Below are 25320 nucleotides of genomic sequence, written 5' to 3' on the forward strand. Positions count from 1 at the left end.
ACTATATGCAATAAGGATCTTGAAGGCGATCCTGGACTGGAGGGGGAGAAAATGTCCCAAGGATGTGACTAAGTCAGCTGGTAAGTGCACTGTGACTATGTAAGAGAAGGTCCACATGCCTAGAAAATGGACACTGGAGTACTTTAGGGACAAGGGGGCACGATGCACACAACTTTCGAGGGATGAAAAACTGTGTGCATGTCTGAGTGTGTTCGTGTGTGCGCATTTGCGCCTGCGTGTGTGTGTGTGTACAGGCATGTGCACAGAGGGAGAATATGGTAAAGCAAATGTTAATAACGGTGAGTCTGAGCATATGTTCTTAGTATCAGTCTTGTAATTGCTATAAATTTGAAATGGTTTTCAAATAAAAGACTTAAAAAAGGCAGCTACAATCACAAAACCAAACAATAAGAACTTTACACGGGTCACATGTGGCTTGGCAACCTTTGGTGAAAGGAGAGAGAGAAAACCTCTGAATGAAGGAAGAGCCCCTGCAGGGAAGAGAACGCAGTGTGGCCCGGGGCTCACATGGAGCGTGGCCCCGAACTCACGCCCACCTGGAGCTGCGTGGCGTAGTGCCCCAGCTTGATCTTCAGTAGGAACCCATCTTCCCCCACTTGGTGCTCTGCCTTCTTCTGCAACTCCTGCACCAGGCCCTCCAGGAGCTGGGTGGCCTTAATGTTCTCCTGTGGATTATCAAGATCTATTGAGTCCCTAGGGGAAAGAAATTACATACATATGTATACATACATGCACACAGCCTGTATAAATGCAGCCTCAATGCACCACACCTTTTCTGGGGCTCAAGTGATTTCTTTATAATGCTCACTGCAAAATTTTAGGCAACAGTCCAATTCAAACTGACTAGATATCTACATAAATCTATTTCCAATCCACTAGTTACCTTAGTAGAAGGTATAATATATTTTCTCTTTTTTCTTTGCAGTGGACCGCCCATTCTCCTACTGACTCGCTCTGGTGCTTATGCTATTTGCTTCTAGGAATGAAGGGAAAAGGAAAGTGCTTTGTGTGCTCTGAAGGAAATAAGGACTCTGATAATTTCCTATTTATAGTTACCCCTTCAAGGGTGGGCTGCCGTCTATGGGGTCACACAGAGTCGGACACGACTGAAGTGACTTAGCAGCAGCAGCAGCTTCAAGGGTGGAAGGGGGCACAGGGTCAAGAATGCTCTGTGTGTTTTTGCCAGCCTCGACTTGTACGTGTTGCTAATTTCACACGGAGTATTTCTTAAGTAAAGACAGGTGAGTTAACAGAGTTACTCCTAAGAAGCCCCGGAAATGTGATATTAAGACAGATGAAGCCTACAAGTATTGACACAAGGCAGGCATTTCTATCACTAGACGCAGATTTGGGACACGTAGGCAGTGCTGACTCCTCCAATGAGCCAGAAAAATCACGTTACAGGGTTTGTAGTAATTCAGAGCCACTTAACTGGCGGCAGGGCTTAGGTGGTCTCCATCCCTCCCTTCCTCCTCCTCTCTTCCTTTCCCCACTCTCCCCGCTCTCCACACCTCTGACTCTCTTTTTTTAAACAACTTAAGCAACAGTTGCTATTGGGCAGTACTAAATTACTTAACTGTGCTCGCTGAAGAAACCTAACAGCTGTCAGACTGAAATCACATTCATTACTGCTGATGGGTCTGCAGTCAAACAAGAGATCTGGTGATGGCTAAGCAGCTCTGTCATCTCTACACAGCACTGAAGTTAGGTAGAAACTAATTTCTAACAAGCGCACAGACAGGTACACCAAAGCACTGGTAACATTACTTCATCAAATAATATGCTCAAATCTGCCCTCTTGAGAAGGCAAGTAAAGCAAGCCAAATTTTAAATATGTGTGCTATGTACCAAATATGTCTAAATAAAAGCCTTGAAGGAATGGAGGCAGCCCTGCACCTCTGTTCTGAATGGCAATAATGCCCCTTGTCTGAAGAATCCACTCTTCAAAAGAATACTTTGGAGTATAGCTGCTTTAGAATGGCATGTTTGTTTCTATCGCACAGCAAAGTGAATCGGCTATGTGTGTACATAAATCCCCTCTTTTTTGGATTTCTTTCCCATTGAGGTCACCACAGATCACTGAGTAGTGAATCCACTCTTGAGAAGAGCCAATCTCTGAGCAAAACTCATGGAAATCAAGTACTACCAGTTCTCGTACTTTAAAACTTAATTGTCTTCCATATATGTATACATATATACATATACATATATATGCAGACACACACACACACATATATACATATATACAAACTTTCTTAGCTTAAACATGAAGAACTGAAGATGTTTCATTTAAAATCTTTATATTCTTAAACCCAAAACTGAATAAAATTCAGGTTTTCCTTGACATCAACACAAGTCTTTTAACGTTCGTTTGGTAAGAAGACTACATGAGAAATCTACTGAAGGAAATTTTAGATCAACAGAAACTTCCTACTAATTTTTTCCTGAACTCTCCAAATATTTAAAAGAAAATGAAAATGAAATGGAAAAGCACCAGATGAGGTGCAGTTGACATGCTCACATTTAGCACCTTTTTCTTCTCACGTAATTGCATGAGGCTGAGATTTTTTTAATTGCCTAGAAAATTGCCTTCCTTTGATGATCCCAGCTTTGGAACAGAAGTCTGCTACTAACACAAGATCACAATGACTCTAAGGCAACAGCACTGATGGGTATGCAGCTTGCCTCAAACAGCAGCATAAAGGCTGGTTTCTCCTGTTCTCCTGGCTGAGATGATGGAGGCCTGAAGTGTCTGATGAATATGACAGATCAGCTCGAGACTGGTAACTGGCATGTGCCCAGGCCCTGCTCAGAGGAGCAGACAGCCTGCGTCCTGGCGTGCAATAACGTTGTTGATTATAAAGCTTTGTCAACAGTCTACTGCAATGTACTAATTTTGAAAGAATTTAAAAACAATTTCCCCCCGGGTATATAAACAGTAATTTGAGAAATCAGAAAAATATCATGGCTATTAAATCTGCCACTAAGAATAATTATTGTTAACATTTTGGTGTACTGCCTTTTAGTCTTTATATATATATATATATATATATATATATATACACACACACACACAAATTACATAAAAATTTGAAAACACCAAAGTCATCATTGTTAAACTTGTTAATAATACACTTCATTAAGTTTTATGCATATGCATACCTTATCCGACCCATTAAATACTAAACTCTGTGGACAAGGGCTTCAGTGTTTTCGTATGAACTCCACTAACTGCAACACTGCTACGTACTCAGTTTTGTTGACTTTTTAAACAATTTTATTTTTAATTTGAGGATAATTACTTTACAATATTGTGATGGTTTCTGTCATACATCAATATGAATCAGCCTATACACATGTCCCCTCCCTCTTAAACCTCCCTCCTACCTCCCTCCCCATCCCACCCCCTCTAGGATGTCACAGAGCACTGGCTTTGGGTTCCCTGAGTCATACAACAAATTCCCACTGGCTATCTGCTTTACATATGTTTCAATACTGTTCTCTGAAATCATCCCACCCTCTCCTTCCCCTGTGTCCAAAAGTCTGTCCTTTGTGTCTCTAAAGACGTTGTGGTTACACGTACATAATGGCATATTACTCAGCTATAAAAAGGAACACATGTGAGTCAGTTCTAATAAGGTGGATGAACCCAGAGCCTGTTATACACAGTGAAGTAAGCCAGAAAGAGAAAGACAGATACCATATATTAACGTGTATATATGGAATCTAGAAAGAGGGTACTGATGTGTTAGTACCATAGTACGTAGTACCATAGATGGTATCTATGTGTTAACTGTTTTTTATGAGCAGTAATATTATAATGCTTTTATCCAGAATTTATTATTAAAGAAAACAAACCCTATTTTAAAAAAAATCCCAGTAGTTATTCCATCTTCTTAAAATTTAAGATAGACTACCTTTTCATGGGTCACATAATTTTCTTTATAAATATACAACTTTTAAAGTCTTTATTATGTTATCTTTCTGATAAAACTTCAATACGCTTGTGCCTCACAAAATATGACAGAAAAACCTTTGTTCACTTACCAAGCTTGGCTTTCAATCCACTGGGATAAGTAATGGCGCACCTCAATGGGGAAATGCTGACCATACAGTGCTTGCATCTGATGAAGGGCATCTCCTTGGAGCTGCTGGGCTTGTATCCACACAGCCATGGTTTACAGCCTGTTAAATGAACAGTGGTTTGCGTTGGTGTTTTTTTCCCCTTTTAAATCCACTAGAGTAAGTACTCGATTATAAAGGCCAGAGATAAATGCATTTAAGCCCTTTTTGATAGACTGAAGATTGGTATTCTTAAACTGAATTTTAGCTTCAAAATGCTTTCAAAATGTAGACATTCAGTGCGGCCATGGAAAGGTGTACAACTGGGTCTATGAAGCTCTGACTATAAAATGTACAGAAGTGCTATAAGGAAAAATACAAAGTCAGCGTTAAGGAAAGAACCTCCTACAGTGTTGATATCACAGACATATTCTTTCTTTCACACGTGTTCCAAACTCGAAGTAACAGTAAGCAGCATTTCAACAGTAATGATAAATAAGTAGGACAGGGATTTTGTGAAACAATCACTTATTTTAGATTTTGTATTTTGACTTTTAAGAAGTTCAATAAACACACTGCCATTTTGAAAAAGACCCAGTCAAAGAAAAGTGGTAATATCTAATGCATGGATTGAACCCTACATATTATCACTATTTACCTAAACAGTAATTATTTGCACATCGAAGGAACAGACTTATCTGGAAAATAACCCCAAGGTTCACCCTCTGAGTTACTACTAAGGAATTTATGAAGCAATGTTCTGTTAAAATGAAAGCATTTAAAAATATTTCGGTCACGGAAAACAATATATTCCAGCTAAAAGTTAGAAACAAAACCCATTATATTCCAATAGTGGGTAGATTTTTAAAACACTCACTTGATTTCAGAAAAACGGTTTTATAAAACTACCATGATACCTTTTCAGACTCACGTTAAGAAGTTTCAATTCATTTGGCAAAACTCTTTGGGAGTAAACCAGACTGTGACAGCAGCGTTACTTTCACGTACCCAGGGGCCTCCCTGGTGGTCCAGTGGTTAAGACTCTGTGCGGCCACTGCAGGAAGTGTCTGAGTTTGAGCACTGATCAGGGAACTAAAATCCCACATGCCAAGCGGCCAAAAAAAAAAGCTGTATCTTCATGAACACAAAGGGGACTAAAACTGATTCTGGCTCTAACACTATGATCCACAGTGTGGAGTTTGATACAAGGCAGGGATACCTTGAATCCCTTCCAGAACTATCTGACAACTGATTTGTACAATTCTCCTATTAACTTGTGCTAAAGTCAGGGTCTGGTGAATTAGAACTTTGGTTTTGTTGAACACCAGAGACCACACAAGTGTGTTATGAAACAAAAATCCCTTCTCTGTTAGTTGTAGTTGTCCGATCGCATAACACAGAGCTATTTATGGGACAAGTTAGTTAGCCAACAATGAGGTGTGGGGTGGCTGCCAGTTACCTATTTTAGATTTGAGCTATGCTATAGAACACTTGCTCAGTGTACAACTTTAATTGGGGCTTTTGAGCATTAAGGCTGGGATCACTGTGAGATCACCTAAGACATCAAATTCCAACCATGAAATTTTTCAAATTCTCATTACAAAGAGAAAGACTTGGATAAAACAGCTCTCTCCAGAAGGAATCTCACAGTAAAACCAAACATCTGGAAGACATTTAATTGTACAATATAATTTCTAATCAAATGACTCATCATATCCCAAGATTTTGGAAAAGTGGAACAGATACCAAGGCATATTTTTTGGACAAAAGGTAAAGGGATGGATGTCATGGTTGAAGGTGCTTAGGCAAGAATGATACAGGAATAAAGAAAATAATTCAGTACTATTAATCTCTCTTAGTGGTAAGGAACTGGAAAGAAGCAGGACCTCATCATAGCTCTCTTAATGAATATGTGCATAATGCCATCAGATACAAAAATGATCTTGCATCCTGCGTTCATTAACTGAGTTAACCCTCGAGACAAAAGAAGGAAAACTGTGGGAAAACGTTTATCTTCAAAAAGACTCCTCAGTCTACCCAAATAAAATAGCAGTCTGCTAACTATCCTCTCAGTTCACTTTCTTTTTCTTGGTATCATTTATCACTTCCTGACATTTATTACATATTTGTTTAATGACTTCCCACTAGGGAGAAAGCACCATGAATACAATGACTTTGTTTTGTCTTATGCTCTTTCTCTTGGGCCTAGAATTGTGCCTGGCAAATAAGCATTCAGAAAAATTTTTGTTGTTGCATAAATAAATGTATATACAGAATTTGGTTAAATCTATCAGCTCTTTCCAAAGTCATCATGGAACGAGATATCAGTATGAAATACCGAGTCAAGAAAATGAAACAGATATTATACTTTGCGTGAGTCTAAATTAATAATGGTCTATCTGTCCCTTAATCACATATGGCACCATTTGTAATTTTCTCTTTTAGATTTTATTAATTTGTTTTTGTCTGTTTTCCCCACTGAAAAGAAGTGAGCGAATAACTACTATGGTGGCATGCCATGTAAGTAAAAACTAGCACGCGTTTGTTCAGTAAACAAATACACACCAAATATTTGGTAGATACGTCACAGGTTCTGCTGCCTGAGCATAATTCCAGGAGTCTATTACTGCTTTAAGAAAGAAATATTATGTTGATATGCCACATGGGGAGGAATATTATATAAATGTCACACTATTTTGTTAAGCTTTGTACTAGTTCTTGGCTTTTATAAAAGAGTAGAATGCTGACTCTAAGAAGTTTTCAGAATATTTTTATGGTTCTAAATATGAACATGCCACAACAGTTACTTTCTAAAATGCCATCTGAAGGATAACAGCTGACAAATGTAAGATGGTAACCTCTTTATTTTGGTAAATACAATATATGTTAATTTCACTACAAAAAAACGCTTTGATAGAGCTGGAAAGTACATTTTGCTTACCAGTGGCCAAAAATGTAAAAGAAAAACACTAAGCAGTACAAATCATCTTTGTTTTATTTTTTAAACTAAGAGTTATTTACACATGGAATAAGAGATGACCTACTGAGATTATCACGTAACAATTTAAAATATGCAGTTTAGAAAAAAAATGACTTCCCCTACCAACTGTATTAATAAAACCTAGACTCTCAGTGGTGCTTTTCTTCATGCACGTCAAAACTTCATACAAGTCCTACACACGTTATTAGGCTGAGCCTACACCCGCAGTCAGCTGACTCCCGTCCTTTCTCACTAGAGCTCATCCAGCCACTGAATGCTACCCCACACATACAGTAACTGCACGTCTGTCCTCAATACACGCTCTCTTCTGCTTATTTACGGGCAGCTCCATCTTCAATGCATGATGTTCTGACAAGGGAAGTGGTTTGTATCTCTGGTAAATCATCACCTCTGAAGACTGGGAAATGGATATGCAATCTTATTTTTAGCCAAAGATGAGAACTATTTGAGCTCTGCGAGTTGCACTCTTATTGTTCATAAACATTCCAAACAACCCAAAACAACCCTGGATGTAGAATCTTGTGCTTTCTGAAAGCATAAAGTATCTACATGGACCCCATATATCTGGATATATCCTAGGAGTCCCAAATACAGCAGACCCACAGGCACTTGAAAAAAAGGGTTTCAAAGTCTAATAGCTTATAATGTTACAGACTTAATGAAAACTGAAGCAAAGAATGTCTGTTTACATAAATTAAATGATATTAGTGGGTGGGATTTAAGGATAATTTTGTCCTGATAATAAAGATCTTTTTATTGGCTGCTTTCCCTTTGAGAAGTAAAACATAACCCTTTGAGGAAAAAAAAAATCACTCTCTCTGAAAACTTCTAAAATATTGTGGCTAAAGTCATGCTATAGCCAAGTGTAGGGGAAGAGAAGCAGAAGGCAGGACCACAGAAAGTTCCCCAAGCATACCTGCCACTCGCAAGAACGAATTCTGGCTTGGGATGAGAGTGGGAGTTTCAAATGAGCACAGGGGGGAATTCCCTGGTGGTCCAGTGGCTGGGACTCCGTGCTCCCAATGCAGGGGGCCTGGGTTCCATCCCTAGTCAGGGAACTAGATCCCACATGCCACAACTGAGGATCCTGCATGCCACAGTGGAGACTGCAGATCCTGTGTGCTGCAACTGAGACTCGGCCTAGTCAAATAAATAAATATTTTTTAAAATGTGTACAGGGATTTGGTCTGCTGGATTTACATGTATAATTTACATGTATAATTTGGTCTGCTAGATTTACATGTATAATTCAAGTATTCTGTAAGTCTTCTCCACCCCATCACAACCACCCATCCATTCCAGGGCCAAAGTCTCTACAATGGAATTCAAGTTCTGGAGATAATGGCAAGCTCACCTAAACAAAGTTCTGCAAAAGATTTAATAACCTCTTAAACCTCTCTGGGCCTCAGTTTCCTTACTTGTAAAATTATGTCTCTCGGGGGTTGTTGTAAGAATGAGTTAACATGGGCAAATGCTTAGCAAATGCTCAATCTTATTCTGACTTTGCAACCTTAAACTGACAAAATGGTGTCCTTCTCCCCACCTCCAATTTTAACTCACTTCAAATAAGTACCTTCCGAAAGTCAACCCTCCCACAAAGAGCTCTTGCTATCTTTCTCCTTAACCAATATCCTGCACATAAATTTTACCCCCCTGTTAAAAGCTGGTATTCTCATCTCTTAATCAATTTCATTGGCACCAGGACTTTCATGGATGAGAACTGATGATGGCTGATGGACTGTTCCCTCACCTCTGAACAAATGAATTAAGAATTGTGAAGGGCAGTGCAGTGACAGCAAGGCTGTCCTAAGTACACTAGACTCCAAAAAAGAACATCCATTCAGATGTGCTTGCCTGGCAGCCGGAGCAAAGCTTTTTCCTATTTCTTCCAAAGAAGAACTCCTACTAATTAAAAATATGAATTATCAGTAACAAATATCTTGACTCCTCTAATAAACAAATGTGAGAAATAAGAAAGAAAACTGAATTAAAATAACATTTTATTAGTGTTGTTATCCACCATCCAGATTTATCATTTAATGTCATTTACTGAACACTTTCTGCATTGTTTTATAGCAATGAGAGGTTTTATGAGTCTACTCATACAACCCTCACAAGAACCCTAGGAGGTAGCCCCTATTATTGTTCCCACTTTATAGATGAAGAAATTGAGGTTCAGCAAATTAAACAATATTGTAATATGGTGTAATAACTTTGGAAAACCATCTGGAAATTCTTCAAAAGGTTAAATATGGAGTTACTATATGACCCAGCAGTTTCACTCCTTGGTATAAGCCTAAGAGAAATGAAAACATGTGTCTACGTAAAACTGCACACAAAAGTTCACAGCAGCATTATACATAATAGCCAAAAAGCTGGAACAACCCAAATGTCCCTCAGCACATGAATGGATAATAAGGATATGAATGGAGAAATAAAGCAGATAAAATGGAATATTATTCAACAGTACAAAGGCATGAAGTATTGAAACATGCCACAATATGGATAAACCTTGAAAACATGATGCTAAGTAAAAGAAGCCAGATATAAAGGGCCACATACTGTGCATTCCATTTAAAGGAAATGTCCACATAAGCAAACCCAAAGAAACAAAGTAGACAGGTGGTTGCCAAGGGCTAGGGGGATGGGCAGTGACTTTAATGGGTATGGGTTTCTTTAGGGGGTGAAATATTGGTCCATGTCCCACTCTGCTGAGGTGCACCGTTGGGGCTGGATCTGGGCAGCCTGGCCCCAGTCTGTACTCTACCACTGCACCATGCTGACTCTGTCCCAGGGACCTGTGGTCCTAGTCTGTCATATTGTGCTTTGTACTTTTCTGCAACTTTGTTATACTGCATAACTTAAAGGAAGAAAATGAGTAAGAAATTAGAATCAGAAACCTAGTATTGCGGGGCTCTGATTTGGGCAAAGCCTTGGGCTACTTGGCAGATGAAACAGAAGATATATAAACAATGTTTCTGATCTGAAAAAGAATCTGATCCGGCAAGGAGCTAGTATTCAAAACTGTTAATCCTATCAGCACCACTTAATGACTGAAGGACTTTGGATGGAATATAAAGAGCAAGTTCTCTGTTGTTTTTTTCTGCTTTACTGTCAATACATCTATTCAGTGGCAGTGATTATCTAGTAGTAGGAACTTGGAGGAAAACTATGAGATAGTGGCAATGAAAGATTAAGACTTTTTTCATACTAAAATTGGCCTAACATGAAGTAAGAAGGTTAGTGTAAAACTATCCCATCTAGAAGCAGGTCAACACTGGAGCCATCTGCTCTTTAAAAAATTTTTTTCTAAACACTACTTTATAAGTCATCAGAAAGGCAATTCTCTAATAAAATCAGATTATTAAACAGATGGGAAGAGAATAGAACGAATAAAAGTATTTGGCTCACAAAGAAACAAACAAGGAAAAATTTGCCAGACAACACAGAGATGATAAAAATCTGGGAAGACAATCAGTCCTAAATCTTTATGTCACAGCAAAATCACTGCATATTACTTTGGGGAGAGGGGAGGAGGTGGGGGGAGAAGGGCTCCCTCGCGCCACCCTGGCCCACAGCTTGAATGGGTGTGTGTTATCATTATTTCTGTGTTGCAATCTATTAAGCAACTTGGACAGCCTGCTTGGGAAGAAGCTACATCAATAACATTTTTCAGATAACTAAAAACGTTTACTGTAGCCCCCAAACAATGACCATCTGCATTACAGAAAAGTGAGAAATGATCTGAGGCTGCTATGTAGCCCTATGTCAGCCTCAGAATTTCGAATGTAGGCTTTTAAATTTGTTTATTTATTTCTGAAAATATATATTCATTTGGCTGCACTGGGTCTTCGTTGAAGCATGTGGTGTGGGATCTAGCTCCCTGACCAGGAACCGAACCCAGGCCCCATGCACTGGGAGCAGAGAGTTTTAAATACTCCACCACCAGGCAAGTCCCTCGAATGAGGGTTTATATCTGTACACATTTTACATTGTTAATCGAGACCAACTCATACCAGACTGTCTGTTGAAAAGGTCAGATCCTTTAGTTCAGGACATAGAAATTCCTCAGCTACTTCAACATACTGAGTTTCTGCACCATTTAGATGAATTATAATCCCTTCCCTTCTGTTCTGAAGTTTTGTTTAAAAGTCAACTTATGAATAAATCTACACATGTTCCTAATATTTTCTGCATTAAAGTTCACAGACTCCCTCTTACCACTGAAAATTATAGTATTAAATTTCCACTTGGGGACTACCTTGGTGGCCCAGTGGCTAAGACTTTGAACTCTCAATGGAGGGGGCCCAGGTTCAATCTCTGGTCAGGGAATCAGATCCAACATAGTGCAACTGAGAGTTTGAATGCCACAACTAAAAAGATTCTGCATCCCACAACTAAAAATCCCGCATGCCACAACTAAGACCTGGTCCAGCCAAATAGAGAAAAAATAAAATAAAAAATTTCCACTTAGGAAAATTTGCTTTGAAGAACACTCAGCATGAGGTCAACTCCTAAGGACAATAGTTAGACAGTAGGATACACAACAGTGAGAAATTAGACATAATCTAAATGCCCAAAATAAGAGACTGGTTATTAAACTATATTAATCTGATGGAATACTGTGCAACAATTTAAGTGAAATATAAAGGCTATGTTAAAATATAAGGAATACTAAATGAAAAGTGTACACAAGTTTGCCAGAGGATACCAGAGGAAGGTCAGAGAGAGCTATAAACAGCCGTTATATTTAGGTGAAGAAGTTTTGGTACAATTTTTCGTAAAGTTTTTTTATTTATTAAATTTTGTTCAAAATGTAAAACCTGAAATATAAGTTTAATAATTATGGGCAATTGGCACTGCTCCCTACCCCACAGGAATTAAATATAAAGGGCTGTGCAAAAGACGTAGGTAGAAATACTTCCCATCATGACAGTACCCAGGTTATAGCAGTTTCTTACAAGTTAAGTAGGGCCTGAGATTTAAGTAGGGCATGAGATATTGATACATTTTTAAAAAAATAAATACAATACTATCACTTTCAATATATAACAACAATGTGCTTTGAAGCAGTGGTTCAAGATTATTAATAAGATTAATTTGTAATTTTAACATCTATTTATATTTTATTTAAATCCTTTAAAATACCTCGCACTCAATAACTGTTCATACTATTCTTTTAATAAACCCTAGAAGAAACAAAAAGGTGTTTATGTGGGGAGTATATAAAAAAGGATTAACAAAATTTTGTTAGGTTTTGAACTTATTTAACTTATATGCAGAGTACATCAGGAAAAATGCTGGACTGGATGAAGCACAAACTGGAATCAAGACTGCCAGGAGAAATATCAATAACCTCAGATATGCAGATGATACTACACTTACGGCAGAAAGCAAAGAAGAACTAAAGAGCCTCTTGATGAAAGTGAAAGAGGAGAGTGAAAAAGTTGGCTTAAAACTCAACATTCAGAAAACTAAGATCATGGCATCCAGTCCCATCACTTCATGGCAAATAGATGGGGAAACAGTGGAAACAGTGACAGACTTTATTTCTTTGGGCTCCAAAAGCACTGCAGATGGTGACTATAGCCATGAAATTAAAAGACGCTTGCTCCCTGGAAGAAAATTATGATCAACCTAGACAGCATATTAAAAAGCAGAGGCATTACTTTGCCAATGAAGGTCCATCTAGTCAAAGCTATGGTTTTCCCAGTAGGCATGTATGGATGTGAGGGACTATAAAGAAAGCTGAGCAAAAAGAATTGACGCTTCTGAACTGTGGTGTTGAAGACTCTTGAGAGTCCCTTGGACTGCAAGGAGATACAACTAGTCCATCCTAAAGGAAATCAGTCCTGAATATTCACTGGAAGGACTGATGCTGAAGCTGAAACTCCAATCCTTTGGCCACCTGATGTGAAGAACTGACTCACTGGAAAAGACCCTGATGCTGGGAAAGATTGAAAGCAGGAGGAGAAGGGGACAACAGAGAATGAGATAGTTAGATGGCATCACTGACTTGACAGACATGAGTTTGAGCAAGTTACAGGAGTTGGTGATGGATACGGAAGCCTGGCATGCTGCAGTCCATGGGGTCACAAAGAGTCGGACAGAACTAAGCAACTGAACTGAACTGAACTGATGAATCTATGGAAATTCATTATACATTCTGTGAGTGTCTGAAAATCTTCATACCAAATCGTTCAGAATACCAAAAGAAAAAAAATGTAAATTAGAACTTAGACCGAGTTGAAGATTATTGATCTCAGAGAGAGTAGAGGTGGAATGTAAAAAGTTTTCTTGTGCCTTCTGAAAAAAAAAAAGGCAAGGAAAATAGAAAAGATAAAAAGAAGGTATTTGAGAAAGTCCTATTTCAAGGCAAGAAATAATACGTACTTAAGATTCATGTTTGGCTCTTATTCATCTTTGACATGACTAAGCAATGGTCACTGCAAACTTGTGCCAACAGTAAATGGAATGAAATACATAGAAAACCACTGTCAGCAGTGCAAGAATTCCTTTTTAAAAACTCCATTTCAAAAAAAAAAAAAAACAACTCCATTTCCCTTACCCCTAGCAACATACCTGGACACAACTGCCTTAGGTGAAGGCCCTTGACAGTTTAAGGGTAACAATTCAAGGCCTCCGGAAGCAAACAGTTACATGATCAGCTTCCAGAAAGCCTTAGCCACCAGTTCCTAACTTTACTCCTATTCAAAGGCCAACAGAACTGGGGGAAATCTTCCTCTTTTGTTGATATCAACTTATTTTGTGCCAGAACCTATACCTAAAGCCAAAACAAGGTTTTTACTCCCTTTTGGATTCTTCACTATCTCTGGAAGGTTGAACAGATGAGGCCAGCTTCTGAGAACAGGAAAGAAGCACTGCAGGGCCACCGTGCTGACAGACCAGACATCAATCTCATGAGGTTACTCTCTGTGCCTTTTTTGTACACTGACACTGATGCTCACTCAACAGTCTTTACTATTAAGAGTAAATCTTGGAAAGAGACCAATACTACATTGGGAAAGCATGCCTACAAACTGAACTCAAACTAAATGCAGAAGAATATGGCATCTTGTCCCCTTTTCAGGTAGTTATGCACTCACCAATAATCATAATCAACTTCATTTCTGTTGCTTGATGATAAATCCTTTCAGAAAACAACATTAAAAAATGAACCTAAATAGGTTTGGGTTAAAATGATGGAAGACTAAAATCTTTTAAGAGAGAAATGTTTCATCAGCTAGTTCCTTTGCCTGCTTGTGCTAAGTTGCTTTGGTTGTGTCCGACTCGGTGTGGTCCTGTGGTCCATAGCCCACCGGGCTCCTCTGTCCTTGGGATTCTCCAGGCAAAAATACTGGAGTGGGTTGCCGTGCCCTCCTCCAGGGGTCTTCCCAAACCAGTGATTGAATCCAAGTCTCTTACTTTTACCTGCACTGGCAAGCAGGTTCTTTACCACTAGTGCCACCTGGGAAGCCCTTTTCCTGCTCACTGGATGATATGCCAATTTGGAAGCCCAATTGCAGCTTCCTGAAGAAAATGTCAATGTGTGGGGTATAATACTCACTGTGTCTAAGTAAAACAACTCCTGCAGAAAAAGTGGATCCAACAATGGGCACCAGATATAGTAAGAAGTTAATTCTAATTCTGAGATGAAATAACATTTATTATTATTTTTGAATTTTTTTTCAACTTTTTATTTTACACTGGAGTATAGTGGATTAACAGTGTTGTGATACTTTCAGGTGGACAGTAAAAGGACTCAGCCACACATATACATGTATCCATTCTCTCCCAAACTCCCCTCCCATCCAGGCTGTCACAAAACATTGAGCAGAGTTCCTTGTGCTATACAGTAGGTCCTTGCTGGTTATCCATTTTAAATGTAGCAGTTTGTACACGGAATGACATTAAGCTAAGAACTCATGTTTTGAAAAATAAAAATGGCCTCTCAGGAAAAAAAAGGTGATCCAGTATAAGAAATAATACTGATACCAAGACATTCAACATTAAGATGAATTAAAACTGAACACAAAGCAAGTGTCCATAACATAAACACTGGAACTTGGCAATAAAATTATCTTTAATAAAACAAACTACTTTTTCTGGAAACAGATACTATCAACTGGCATATCTACACATAGCTCAGCTCCCTGAACCTGAGTACTTGTTCCTACAACACACACAGCTGCACCGAGAGATGCCCACCTCTTAACTAACAGCTTACGCGCCAAGCCAGCAGCCAGGATAGCGGCAGAACCCTTCTGTGTGTACGTTCTTTCACAGGCTGCACTGTTACAGGAAGAAGCAAAGAGCAGCGATTTCCTTCCAAAAGGTCAGCTGCCTCAGACAGACCAAACAGAAAGCAGTTAATTCTTGCCAACTTCCCCTCCTGCTTCTGTAGCTAGTACGCAACAGCATTTGGTTTCCAGTAAAGCTCCAGAGAAAAACAAAGCAAATGTGAGACCTAGAACCTGTGTAATGCAGTGTCTCACTTGACTAAGTTAAAGACAATAAGATCACATGGAGCTACACTCTTTAAACAGCAGTGGGACTCAAGAACTACCAAATTTAATGTGGACTTCAACAAGAGGTTTGGAACCATCCTAGGCTTTATATCAATACTAATGCTCCAGAAGTCTCCACCTAAAAATAAAGTGGCATTTTGTCTATAATAAATGTGGCCACAGACTGATTTAAAAATGAACCTTTAGCTTTCCTCTTCTCTAACTGAAGTCCAATCAGCTATCCAACATGCTAAGGCACCGGCCAGGTTCAGTGCTGACAATCAACAAATATACATATACAAGGGAGATGCATTTCCTTAAGACAAAACATGGTGAAAAGACTGTACAACTAGTAACAAAAGGGGGAAGAAGACAGAAAATATGATCTTAAATCTTTTTTAGGTAGTAACCCTTAATAGTCGTGGAACAATATTAAAGACCCCTCATCCCCAAAGAAACAATATTGCATTCTCATATAGACTTCAAGAGAGCACCTAGGCATTTAACCTTCCCAGAGGCAAAAAAAAAATAAATCTTTTTAGTTTAAAAGTGAAGAAGAGGGATGGAAAAAGGAAGATTTTTTAAGTTTTCTGAACCAGATAAGATTCCTGGCTTAGCTATCTACATCCAGCTTACAAGAAAATGTGATGGGTCCTTCGGAAGGGCTCCTACAAGCATGTCATAAGGCTGTGTGGTTTCAAACTCATTAGTTTCAGGGTGTGGTAGCAACACAGACACAAGGCTTTTTGTCAGACACGCTTTCATAAAGATTCTAGGCTTTGATGATGGAGGGTATGTAACCCCACTCTGAGAATACCTCCTTTGAAATGACACTTTGGAGTTCAAGGAGAAACTTATTAGGTTGTTATGTATGCTGAATTAACTATTGTTACCCACACCAGAAACTATTTCATGTTGGAAACAACACAAACTATTAAGTTTTCAAGACTTTTACATTTAATCACCAAATCTTAAATAACAAAGGAATTAGCATGGGACAGGAAAAAAAAGGGAGTACTAGCAGCAGTAGAAACAGTAATAAGATAACAGTAGTAACATAAGCATTCAAGGAGTTCTTACTACATCATGTATTGTGGTGTGCATGTTATATGCACCCTCATTTAATCCTTATGACAATCCTATGAGGCAGTAGGATTATCATCCCCATTCTATTTAAAAGGAAGCAGGCTTACAGAAAGTCGCTCAGTTGTGTCTGACTCGTTGCAATGCCATGGACTATACAGTCCACCGAATCCTCCAGGCCAGATTACTGGAGTGGGTAGCCACTCCCTTCTCCAGGGGATCTTCCCAACCCAGGTCTCCTGCATTGCAGGCAGATTTTTTACCAGTTGAGCCACAAGGGAAGCCCAAGAATACTACAGTGGGTAGCCTATCCCTCCTCCAGCAGATCTTCCCGACCCAGGAATAGAACCATGGTCTCCTGCATTGCAGGCGGATTCTTTACCGTCTGAGCCACCAGGGAAGTCCATTATCCCCATTCTATTTAAAAGGAAGCAGGCTTAAGAGGTGAAAAATTTGCCCACAGTCCTGCCACAAGTGGAGGAGATGGGATCAGCACTAGGCTGCCCATTTCCAGTGCTCACACTCTCAACCCCTGGGCTTTATTTATTAAAAACTTCACTTAATCAAATAAGCTTTTCCTGACTATGATACTTGTGGTTTAATATTGTTTTATGATAAAAGCTGCAAACAGAATTAACAAAGTGCAACTCACAGATAACGAAAATTACTGGATGATCTCCCAATTTTTTTTTTCCAAAATGTTTTAAACAGGACTCCCTTCCCTAAAGGCCTAAGAACATCAGGATGCCAAGCTTTCGAACAAAGGAAGCCGTATTAGTGGTCTGGTGGTTCACCTTCACTCTTCTCAATCAAATCAGAAATAAGTGAAAAGCTTTAGATTACAAAAAGGAGTGGGAGAATAACGAGAAGCGTGCTGGGGGTGAGTGATTTTTCAAAGAGGCCCAAATCTAGATCCTGACCAGTGGTCAGAATTAACTTTGTGGGGCTTCCCTAGTGGCTCAGTGGTAAAGAATATGCCTGCCAATGCAGGAGACACGGGTTTGATCCCTGGTCTGGGAAGATCCCACATACCACAGAACAGCTAAGCCCGTGCGCCACAACTATTGAGCCCGGGCTCTAGAGCCTGGGAGCCAGAACTGTCGAAACCCATGTGTCCTGGAATCTATGTGTCTCTTGTGCTCTGCGACAAGAGAAGCCACCACAATGAGAAGCCTGAGCACTGCAAGGAGAGAGTAGCCCCCGCTCGCCACAACTAGAGAAGTGCTCGCATAGCAGCAAAGATCCAGCACAGCCTAAAATAAATAGATAAATAAAACAAAGAATTAACACTGTGACATCTCCTACGAGAAGCAAAGTGGTTACCTTTATTGTATTTGTTCCCAAATTCCTTATTGGGCTTTCATTAGCTACATTATTATCTCTCACCAATATTTACCAGAGATCCTTCTAAACTCAGGCTTTCTACTGGCAGAAAACATTCCTCATTAAAGGGATAATATCACTATTACAGACGTGAAAACAACTTGTGAAATATTCTAGCGGGTAAGATAGGATCTCCTTTAGAGATAAAGGAGATCAATCCTGGGTGTTCATTGGAAGGACTGATGCTAAAGCTGAAACTCCAATACTTTGGCCACCTCATGCGACGAGTTGACTCACTGGAAAAGACTCTGATGCTGGGAAAGGTTGGGGGCGGGAGGAGAAGGGGACGACAGAGAATGAGATGGCTGGATGGCATCACCGACTCTGTGGACATGAGTTTGAGTGAACTCCTGGAGTTGGTGATGGACAGGGAGGCCTGGCATGCTGTGATTCATGGGGTCGCGGAGAGTCGGACACGACTGAGCGACTGAACTGAACTGAACTGAACTGAAGATAGGATAGTGAAAGATACTGAAATCAGTTATCCTGGTAACTATTTACAGGATAACTAACATCAAGTTACCTGACACTGATATGCATCTGAAGTTAGAGACATCATGTGAATGATAAATTCCTATAATAATTGATAAACCTAACACAACATATGCAAATAACTACGTCACTGTGCACAGTGCCCAGTAGATACTAGCTGACCTTTAGGAGATCACTTGGGGTTTACCAAGCCAAGGCATGGAGAGGTGCTCTGATATGGAAGACCATATCTGAATTTAACAGGGTTGTCCAACCATGACACTGGGAAATCTGGGACAGGGACACCTGGCCATTCCAGGGTCTTATGAAAGGAGCCTCATACAATCTTTAAAATATTTAGCTAAAAAAACAAAACAAAAACCAATACAATGCTTGTATCTTATGCCTTTTATCATTTTGAGCATCTGATTTGTAAAAAAAGATGGAACATTTTACCTCTCTAGAATTAGAATTTACCCTACTCTGGGCATAAGAACCAAAGCATTTCTGAGTTATCTGTTATTCACCTACTAGACTGTAAGTTATCCAGGGCAGGAATCATTCATTCATTTTGATTTCCTCAACATAGTACTAGGTACACAGTAGACAGTCAATAACTGTGTTTTTAATTAAATATAATTTTGGTAGACCTCCATGTTACAAAAAGAACCTAAATTAGGGGAAAGAATGGTAGGTCAGCTATTTCCTTCAAGATGTTATTTTTAACACTGCGGAGGTCATTAACTTGAATCCTCATTACAGGAATAATGGGACTGAATCACACTTTATAGAAACTGTGATGGAGGTTTTGACTCATCACTGGTGCTAACCAAGGTAAATACAATTGCAAGCTGTACCATTCTATCAACATCGTGACAAGTGTGTAAAACAGAGCTAACACCTCCTTGTGGTGATTTCAACGAGGAGAATTACATGAAATGTGATGATGCTGATATGAGCTGGAATTCCAAAGAAAGCTTCTTCTTTATGCAAACTAAACTTTCTGTTAATTATGTCTCAAGAAAGAAGCTGAATATAAACGGAAAGCTCAATGTATACCAACAATTCACTCCTTCGGTTACCATGCATACTACCAAATGCAATCCAGAAAGGTTTACTATTGTGACAAAACAAGATGATGAGCTTCTATATCCAGAATGTTCATTAACGTTAGAAGGCTGACTCAGGACTAATGGCATCGGTCTGATAGACACTGAACCGTTGCTTTATCACCTGAGAGTCCTTCAACTACAGGACCAAATGCCAACTCAGGGAAATGTTTCAGCAAATACAGCCACCTTTGACTACAGATTATGTTTTAACTCAAGATGTATTTTCATGTAGCAAAGTAAATTTAGCAAATGAAAATATAGTCTTGAATTGCTATGGATGGTCCCTATCCCTGCCAAAAATGACAAGCTGCTTGCTCAAAAGCTGTCAGTAATTAGCAGCTGCTGCTGTAAAGAAAACCAAAGTCAGTGCCAGTAAAAGCATACTGAACTGGAAGAGGTCCCTATAAAAAGGGATGGGAAATGCAAGAATCTATTTGTGACTGGTAAACTTTATAAATACTGGTGATCTAAATTTGGGAGAAGTGGGGACAAAGCAATAATGGCAATATATGTCCATTCACATTTAATAAGGAAAGACTGGAAGATTCTCTAAGTGTTCTGAAATTCAGAAATCCCAGGGCCCTGAAGTTATCTGAATTCCATCACCACCATTTCCACCTTTCCAACAGGAGTGAGTCTGGGCGTTGGGTAATTTTTCATTGTTAGTACTTCTGTCTCTAGCATACTAATACCTTCAATTGTTGACAACATAAAAACTGAATTCAAAGAATACCTTTCATAGTCTCATGGCTTTGGCTCAGTCTTATGGTTCTGATTCTGCTGACCCTTCATTTTACAGATTGAGAAATGGAATCGGGGAAGGCAGAAGTGATCTGCCCAGAGCAATGAGCAGGGGATACAGAGAGAGAACCAACTCTATGTTTGATGTTTTAAGAGGCTCTAAAATACTCCTTTGGGGATTCCCTGTAGCTCAAATAGTAAAGAATCTGCTGCAATGCAGAAGATCTGGGTTCAATCCCTGGGTCGGGAAGATCCTCTGGAGAAGGGAATGGCAACCCACTCCAGTATTCTTCCATGGAGAATCCCACGGACAGAGGAGCCTGGTGGGCTACAGTTTACGGGGTCACTAAGAGTCGGACACAACTGAGCGACTAACACTACTACTCACTCTGCCTTAAATGGGAGTAGTGGCCCCAAGGCCCAAGGAAAACAGTCTGTGGATTAAGATTCTGCTTGAAATCTCAACTGCACAGGTTACTTTTTAAATCATCCTCCAAGATGCTCCCTCTCTCTTCCTCTTTGCTTTCTTGCTAATCAAATCTCCCAGCGTATTTCTCTTTTTTCTTTTCTTTTTCCATCCTTTTAAAAAATAAGAGTTTAGTTCTCTTAGAGTCAGACACGACTGAGCAACTGAACTGAACTGAACCCTCTGTTTCCCTGTTCCTCCAGGTAGACCGACGGAGTTCAGTTCAGTTCAGTTGCTCAGCTATGTCTGACTCTACGCAACCCCATGGACTGCAGCATGCCAGGCCTCCCTGTCCATCACCAACTTCTGGAGCTTGCTCAAACTCATGTCCATTGAGTCGGTGATGTCATCCAACCATCTCATCCTCTGTTGTCCCCTTCTCCTCCTGCCTTCAATCTTTCCCAGCATCAGGGTCTTTTCAAATGAGTCAGTTCTTCGCATGAAGTGGCCAAAGTATTGGAGTTTTAGCTTCAGCATCAGTCCTTCCAATGAATAGTCAGGACTGATTTCCTTTAGGATTGACTGGTTTGATCTCCTTGCAGTCCAAGGGACTCTCAAGAATCTTCTCCAACCCCACAGTTTAAAAGCATCAATTTGGCGCTCAACTTTCTTTGTAGTCCAACTCTCACATCAATACATGATTACTGGGAAAAAATACCATAGATTTGACTAACAGATCTTTGTCAAAAAAGTGATGTCTCTGCTTTTTAATATGCTGTCTAGGTTTGTCATAGCTTTTCTTCCAAGGAGCAAGTGACTTTTAAATTTCACGGCTGCAGTTACCATCCGCAGTGATTTTGGAGCCCAAGAAAATAAAGTCTGTCACTGTTTCCATTGTTTCCCCATCTATTTGCCATGAAGTGATGGGACCGGATGCCATGATCTCTGTTTTTGAATGCTGAATTTTAAGCCAGCTTTTTCACTCTCCTCTTTCACTTTCATCAAGAGGCTCTTTAGTTCTTCTTTGCTTTTTGCCATAAGGGTGGTGTCATCTGCATATCTGAGGTTACTGATATTTCTACCAGCAATCTTGATTCCAGCTTGTGCTTCATCCAGCCTGGCATTTTGCAGATGTACTCTGCATATAAGTCAAATACTCCTTTTCCAATTTGGAACCAGTCCATTGTTCCATGTCTGGTTCTAACTCTTGCTTCTGGACCTGCATACAGATTTCTCAGGAGGCAGGTAAGGTGGTCTGGTATTCCCATCTCTTTAAGAATTCTTCACAGTTTGTTGTGATCCATACAGTCAAAGGCTTTGGCACAGTCAATGAAGCAGAAGTAGATGTCTTTCTGGAATTCTCTTTTGCTTTTTCTATGATCCAATGGATGTTGGCAATTTGATCACTGGTTCCTCTGTCTTTTCTAAATCCAGCTTGAACATCTGGAAGTTCTCGGTTCACATACTGTTGAAGGCTAGCTTGCAGAATTTTGAGCATTACTTTGTTAGTGTGTTAGATGAGTACAACTGTGCAGGAATATGAACATTCTTTGGCATTGCCTTTCTTTGGGATTGGAATGAAAACTCCTGTGGCCACTGCTGAGTTTTCCAAGTTTACTGGCATACTGAGTGCAGCACTTTCACAGCATCATCTTTTAGGATCTGAAATAGCTCAGCTGGAATTCCATCACCTCCACTAGCTTTGTTCATAGTGATGCTTCCTAAGGTCCACTTGACTTCGCATTCCAGGATGTCTGGCTCCAGGTAAGTGATCAACCATTGTGAATCTGGGTCATTAAGATATTTTTTGTATAGTTCTTCTGTGTATTCTTGCCAACTCTTAATACCTTTTGCTTCTGTACTTTATCGTGCCCATCTTTGCATGAAATGTTCCCGTGGTATCTAATTTTCTTGAAGAGATCTCTAGTCTTTCTAATTCTATTGTTTTCCTCTATTTCTTTGCATTGATCACTTAGGAAGGCTTTCTTATCCCTTCTCGCTATGCTTTGGAATTCTGCATTCAGAGGGGTATATCTTTCCTCTTCTCCTTTGCCTTTCACTTCTCTTCTTTTCTCAGCTATTTGTAAGCCTCCTCAGACAACTATTTTGCCTTTTTCATTTCCTTTTCTTGGAGATGGTTTTGATCACTGCCTCCTGTACAATGTCACAAACCTTTGTCCATAGTCCTTCAAACCCTCTGTCTACCAGATCTAATCCCCTGAATCTATTTGTCACTTCCACTGTATAATCCTAGGGATTTGATTTAGTCATACCTGAATGGTCTAGCAGTTTTCCATACTTTCTTCAACTTAAGTCTGAATTTTGCAATAATGAGTTCATGACATGAGACAGTCAGCTCCTGGACTTGTTTTTGCTGACTGTATAGAGCTTCTCTATCTTCAGCTGCAAAGAATATAATCAGTCTGATTTCGGTATCGACCATGTGGTGATGTCCATATGTAGAATTGTCTCTTGTGTTGTTGGAAGAGGGTATTTGCCTTTTTTGCTATGACCAGTACTGCTAAGATGGTGGAGTAGAATGGCGTGCACTCATCTTCTCCTGCGAGAACTCACTCGCAACTCACAGCTGAACAAACATCAACAGGAGAATGTTGGATCCCACCAAAAAAAGATACCCCACACCCAAGGGCAAAGGAGAAGCCCCAACAAGATGGTAGGAGGGGCGAAACTGTGTCCAGAGACGCTTGGAGGGCTCAAACAAAACCCTGTGTGCACCAGGAACCACAAACCCCACAAGAGACTGAAGGGGAGCCACAACTATTCTACTTAAATTTGGATCACAGGGTCAGACTGTCTCTGTGGCAACTACTCAGGAAAACGAGAATGGAAGAGAAAGGAAGAAAGAGATGTTAAGGAGGGATGGCAGACTAGAAAGGGAGGAAAGGAGTGGAGAAAGGGAGGGAGGAGGATATAATGAGAATAGAAAAAGAGAGAAAAGTAATGAGTAGGAGCGTGTAATTTCTTAATGAGGCTGCAATCAAACTTCACACGTCGCTATTGTCCTTGTGTAGAGTTTGTCTTCACGCCTGTATAAACAACAACAATGGACCAGTAATTTTCCAGTTCATAATCAGGCCATAAGGAGAACAATTTGCTTTATGAAACAAGGAGAAAGACTAATCTCCAATAGCATTGTCAGTGCAGGTTTATCAGCATGACTTGGAGGAGATAAGCCTACAGACATACAGATTAGGAATCACAGCTTATTAAAGCTTCAAAATTTTAATAACCCCCTAACAACACGAAACAAGCTGCTGAATTAACTTGTCTTGGACACCGACAGTGTATGCATCACTTGCTAGGTCTAGGCACAAAGCAAAAACTAACAACAACAACAAAAAAATCACGGGGAAAAAAACTGCCAAGTTTCTAAGCAAAGGGGTCATATTTAAAAAAACAAAAAAAGAATAGGTCAGAACGAACAAATATTACATAATTCCACTTACATGAGGTACCCAGAGTAGTCAAACTCATATAGAAAGTAGAATGGTAGTCACCAGAGTCTGGGAGAGCAGGGAAATAGGGAATTGTTTAATGGGTATAATTTAGATTTGGGATGATGAAAAAGTTCTAGAGATGGATGACAGTGACAGCTGTAAGAGGATGTGAATATATTTAATGTCACTGAACAGTACACTTTAAAATAGTTAAAATGGTAATACACATACACGAACATAATTTTTTTAAATGGAGGGGGAAAAGCCAGTTCCTTCCTAGTAAACTCAAATTTCTTCCATCTTAAACTCCGAAATCCAAAGGAAACAGAGAACTGACTTTCCCCTCTTTTCTTTCTTCCAGAGTAACAGGCAGAACTTCAGCCCTACTGAGGGTTGAAGAGCTCTCTGGACACACCCTCAGCATTGAGATAATAGATGGAATTATGGTAACTTCAACATCAACCAATCTTTACTATCAGAGATGAGGGTCTTCCTGCTATAAACAAAAGTAAGCAGACCAACCCAGTCATAGAAACAGTACTGAGGATCTGTTACATGCCAAGTTCTATTCTAGGTACTGAGGATACAGCAGTGAAAAAACATACATGCCTGTTAGTGAACTTATTCGGTTCTAGTATCTGATATGAAACACTTTAAAGTTTAAATAAATACAGACTATGCTGTGCTTTCTATTTTCTGCTTTTAATTCTCTTCTTTTTATTTCTGTTTCAGGAGAAGGGTACCGTATCTGATTACCACAACATCTTACAAGTAAATAGCAAAGTCTGTGCATTCAAACCAATATTTGGGGGGGGCGGGAAACAGTTTTAAAAGCATCTCAACAAAATCAGACAACAATGGTGATGACTGGTTTTCGTGAAAGGTGTGGCAATGGGAAAGCAGTTTCTGATAAAGCCAGGATATCTGCTCATCCCTGGGGGAAGTTGATCAACTTTATGGAGCTGTAATGTGTGCATAACACTGTGGCTCTAATCAAGGATTCCACCGTTAAGGTCATTGCAGTACGGTATTAGTCCAGCTTTTCCCAGGAGACACAGTTTCATATGGAGGATAA

The 25320-nt window shown here is 39.6% G+C and overlaps 1 protein-coding gene across 4 annotated transcripts in view; it reads right to left on the reverse strand.

The window, feature by feature from the left end:
- Window positions 1-25320, reverse strand: part of STAT5B (signal transducer and activator of transcription 5B) — a 65169-nt gene that overhangs the window by 22615 nt on the left and 17234 nt on the right. For 2 of the 4 annotated variants that reach the window (XM_055407885.2, XM_088829119.1), the window contains exons 2-3: window positions 4069-4206; window positions 558-714 (exon numbers count right to left, since the gene is read on the reverse strand). In XM_055407885.2, the coding sequence (XP_055263860.1) occupies window positions 558-714; window positions 4069-4196 (285 nt within the window). In that variant the 5' untranslated portion in view covers window positions 4197-4206. Of the gene's footprint in view, window positions 1-557; window positions 715-4068; window positions 4207-15292; window positions 15384-25320 lie in introns of those variants that run through there. The other 2 variants (XM_055407886.2, XM_055407888.2) reach the window with 2 other exon arrangements.

Source organism: Moschus berezovskii, chromosome 20 (genome assembly GCF_049115385.1).
Source record: "Moschus berezovskii isolate FMDL1 chromosome 20, NW_MosBer_1.0, whole genome shotgun sequence".
Lineage (NCBI taxonomy): Eukaryota > Metazoa > Chordata > Mammalia > Artiodactyla > Moschidae > Moschus > Moschus berezovskii.